General features: G+C 41.9%; 1 protein-coding gene across 1 annotated transcript; it reads left to right on the top strand.

Moving 5' to 3' along the window:
* Window positions 1-1730: 1730 nt before the first annotated feature.
* On the top strand, window positions 1731-4111 carry LOC104422065 (pentatricopeptide repeat-containing protein At3g02490, mitochondrial). The gene is given in 4 exon segments (XM_010034288.3): window positions 1731-2698; window positions 2701-3610; window positions 3612-3664; window positions 3667-4111. Coding segments are annotated over 4 exon segments (1971 nt in total). The 5' UTR covers window positions 1731-1872; the 3' UTR covers window positions 3849-4111.
* Window positions 4112-4756: the final 645 nt, after the last annotated feature.

Raw genomic sequence — 4756 nt, 5'->3', positions numbered from 1 at the left:
GTTCCTAGAGCATAACATTTGTTATGCTTTGTTGGCTGCAAACTTGCTCAGCGAGTCGTATTATTCAGTTGCCTAGTAAGTTGCAGCATAGGAAGACATAGTCAAACCTTGGAAGACTACATCAATTACTCTGCTACTTTGCATCACATATATATACACCAATTCTCACTGAGAAGAAGAAAAGATTTTGGAATAAACTTAGAATGGCATCTTTCACATTTTTGGCAATTTTCTCCATGTCAAATCAAGTATATCACTTGAATGTTAATGCATAATGAGTTCTCCTTTAGGCTCTGCTCAAGGCTACTTGCATGGTGAGTCTGGATCATCACCTTTGTTTAAGCAAATCGAGTTCAGCAACTTGTCAATATCCTCAGTACAGTTGGAAATCGATTGATTGATCATTCCGTTGCTTCAACTCGTGAAGCATTTGAAGCAAAGTTCGCTTATGATCAAGAGGAAAGAACTTCTCATCTAACCTCAGCTTCTTTTCAGCCCGAGTAGAGACCTTAAAATTCTCCTTCTCCCCCTACCCCTCTGGTATCGTTGCCACCAGATTAGAGCATGGTGTTTCCAGTTTGGAGCAATGAACTGGACTTTCCTTGCATTAGGGAGATGTTTCTAATCAAAGAAAGCTTCAAAGTAAGCCTATCACATTGCTCTTCTGCACTTAGCTTACCTTTGAAATCTAACACATTGACTTGAACGGAGCGATTGCTGCTTTCAAAAGCTCTTGCTAGTCGATCAACTGACATTTGGTTGAGTGGGTACGGCTGGTTCCTGGACAGAACTTGAATAAGAGGAGTCCGCATCACCACCAAAGTCATCTTCGAAAAATCATTTCGCCGGCTTTAAGAAGTTCAAGGATCCCGGAATGCCTGAGGAGCCTTCGAAGGGCCTCAGATTGGATTGGCACAGCTCAAATCCTTCTTGCTGCACCTCAGTGTTGTTTGCGTTTGCCTTTGCCACGAATCACTTTGATGACAACAAAAAGGTTGTGCAACGACAACAACCTTTGCTCCAACATGAAACATGATGCAGGCCGGGTGGAGCTTACAATAAGGGATTGATCAATAATTTCACATCTCGATGCGAGCTAATGGTTTTGGAAACACCATTCTTGCAAACGAATCTACTTATAAAGAACAAGTCAGCAATATGAGATCCATCGGAAGATTTCAAGATTTCCTACTAGGAAGGAAGTTTACCATTTAGGAGAAGCAATCCATGATTAAATTGATAAAATTGAAAAATCTATGACTAAATTGGTTAAAATGTAATATATTTAAGACTTTTTGGTCAATATTTCCTTTATTCCCTATCAAATTTTTTAAAAATAAATAAATTTCCAATCACCTGTCAATACTAGTGCAAATCATAATAGTAAAAGACAAAAGTTTTGTTTTACGAAGAATAAATGATGTGAAAAATATTTTCTAGTAAAATGATTGCTTCGATTGCTAACTAAAACGAAGAACCAAAAGTATTTTCATTGTTTACGAAAACATTTAAACATAAACACCACAGCTTTTAGTGACTAACTATTTCAAGCGAATAGATTATTTTCAGAAAACTATAATTTAAACTATCCATTTTTTGCAAAATAAAATGGAATGTTAAATTATTGAAGTCAAGTCTACAATTGTTTGGTCCTCCTTTGCAGGCATCGTGATTCGAACTCCCAATCTCCTCCATTCCACGGTTTTAACTGGTCAGTGTTTAGTCCCCGCTAGAACCCTAAACCAAGTCCCCTCCTTCTCATCGTCGTCGAGCTAGCCCCACCCGACTATCCACCGCTCCTCCTCCTCCTCCTCCTTCTCCTCCATTTCTTCAAGAACCCTCGCAGCAATCACATCCCGAAATCACGCAGACATGAGACATTCATGGCGTTCGCTTCTCCTCCGAACCCACCTCCGTTCAAGATCGAACCTCCCAAGCCACTCTCCGCACCCTTCCTCCCTCTCCAACCCGAATCCCCACTCGGTCCGCCGCTTCGCCTCGCTTCTCCGCGCCGACCCTCTTCGTAGCTCGCCCTCGGGACCTCCGTTTGATGCCCAAGTCGCGAGCTTGGCGCGACCCAGTTACCCCTTCGTAGCCAGGCCCTTCTCGTCGGAGCCGGCCGTCGAAGTGGAGGACTCGGATCACACGGTCGTCGCCGATGCTTTCGCTAAATGCGAGAACCCGGAGGATGCGGCGAAGGAGCTGGAGTCGAACAATGTCGCCGTGAGCCATGACTTGGTTCTGAAGGTCTTGGAGAGTCTCTCTGCTAGTCCGAGCGCTGCTGGTAGGTTTTTCGATTGGGTTTCGGAGAGGCATAGTGAGAATTTGAGCTCGAAATCGTATAATTTGATGCTGGGTATATTGGGTGTGAACGGGTTTATTTCTGAATTCTGGGGTTTGTATGAGACTCTGAAGAAACGGGGTTATGGCGTGTCGGGGCGCGTTAGAGATCAAGTGTTGGAGACGTTTGAGAAAGAGGGGAGAGAGAGTGATGCGGAGAAGCTGAGAGGTATTTTCGCATCTGGATCGATTAATAAATCTGTTGAGAAGAATCCCTCTAGGATTTTTAGGATAGTGAAGAATGAGGTTTGGAGTGAAGATGTCGAGAAGAAGCTGCGGGAGTTAGATGTCGAGTTTTCAACTGATGTGGTTAAGATGGTACTGGAAAATCTTGCTACTGAGCCCATGAAAGCATTGATATTTTCCGGTGGGTCAAAGAAAGTGGTTTATTTAATCACAATAAGCAGACGTATAATGCCATGGCAATTGTCTTAGGGAGGGAAGATTGTATTGATAGATTTTGGAAGCTGGTTGATGAAATGAAGGTTGCCGGGTATGAAATGGAAATGGAGACTTATGTCAAGGTATCGAATCGGTTTTGTAAGAGGAAGATGATCAAGGACGCAGTCTATTTATATGAGTTTGCCATGGGTGGTGTCAATAAGCCTTCAGTGCAGGAATGTACATTCCTATTGAAGAAAATAGCTGTTAGCAAGGACTTTGACGTGGGTCTCTTTTCTAGAGTTGTGAAGGTCTATACAGAGAAAGGGAATGCGCTGACAGACACCATGCTTTATACAGTTTTCAAGTCTTTAACCAGTGTTGGAAGATTAGCGGAGTCTGACAAGGTTTTGAAAGTAATGCAGGAGTGTGGGTTCTTACCTGGTGCCAATCTCCAGAGCAAAATCGCATTCCAGCTTAGTAGTGCTGGTAAAAAGGATGAGGTGTGTAAATTTATGGATGCACTAGAATCATCTGGGCTTCCTTCTGATTTCAAAACCACTGCATCACTAATAGAAGGGCATTGTGTTTCGGGAGATCTTGAAAAGGCTTCTGATTATTTTCATGAGATGGTTGAGAAGGAAGCAGGTTCTTCTGCTAGTCGCGCTCTTGATTCACTGGTTAATGCATATTGTGATAAGAACAGAGCACTTGATGCTTGCCGAATTTTGAAAGATTGTGCATCGAACAATGAGTTGAAGCCTTGGCATACGACATACAAACTTTTGATAAAGAAATTGCTGGCTCAAGGAGGATTTGAAGAAGCATTGACACTTTTGAGTTTGATGAAGGAACATGGATACCCGCCTTTCCTTGATCCTTTTATTCAGCATATCAAAGAAAGGAACCAAAGACGATGCTCTTGCTTTTCTAAAGGCAATGACCTCGAAAAATTCCCATCTATAACTGTGTTTCTCCAAATGTTTGAAGCCTTCTTCAAGGTTAGGAGGCATAATGAAGCACAAGAGCTTCTTTCTAAGTGCCCGAGACATATACGGAACCATGCAGATGTTTTGGATCTCTTTTGTTCAAAGTCTAAGGGCACTCTTGCCACTGTGGCTGCATAAGCCTTAGTAAAAATCCTGTTGTGCTATCTGAGGATTAGGTAGAATATCTTGTTTCAAGAATTTTGGTTCGACAAAAACAGTTTTCATTGGATATGTTCACTATTTCATGTCATCAGAGTGGCAAGCATCTCAATATTCTTGCAAATAAAGCCCCAGGTGTAAGTCTGTTCTTTACTTGCATTTATTTGGTTCACTATATAGCATCATTTCAAAGTTTTTGGTGATATGATTATATTGATGATTGGACCTTGATATTTGCTTTACACTTGCAACTTGGAAAATGGATGCTGTCACTGCTTACTTTTTCCGTTTATCACATGTGCTTGATGTAGTTGTGGTGCATTCATCAATCCCCCCCTTTTGCGATGTAAGCAATAACTTTGGAATGCAGATCAAATTTGCTATATCAAAAACACACGAACCTTGCTGCAACGAACACCACAGGCAAGATGACATCAAGCCCAGTTATTGCAAATTTGAAGCTGAGCAGGGTTCCTTGCACCAGTGCAAATCAATGTACTATTAACTATTGAGGCTATGCAAGACGTCACGCTGGGCTGTAGAGAAAACTGCCCTACTGGAGACAATAAAAGCTAAATCATGCAACTTTTTATTCCTGGGAAGCCACTAGGGATATATGGTAGCACACCAGGCGGTTTTAGACCACAGAAGTAACTAAAAGCTACACTTTCTTAACTACTCCACATTCTGCAAACAAATGATCTCGTCTCAAGAGTGATCACCACAGGGCACACACACCTATCAACAGAGATACTCCATGTCCAAGGCCTACCCAGAATTTAATCTATTTTAAATAGCCAACCAACAGATGAATTTGTGTTTTCTACTATTAGGAGTAAACCAGACAGGTTTATGCCATGGAACTTTACTGCGGCCCCAGTTCGCAA

The sequence above is a fragment of the Eucalyptus grandis genome, chromosome 10 (assembly GCF_016545825.1).
Source record: "Eucalyptus grandis isolate ANBG69807.140 chromosome 10, ASM1654582v1, whole genome shotgun sequence".
NCBI lineage: Eukaryota > Viridiplantae > Streptophyta > Magnoliopsida > Myrtales > Myrtaceae > Eucalyptus > Eucalyptus grandis.
The sequence above is the reverse complement of the archived record's forward strand: the minus strand, read 5'-3'. Positions and strand labels throughout refer to the sequence as shown.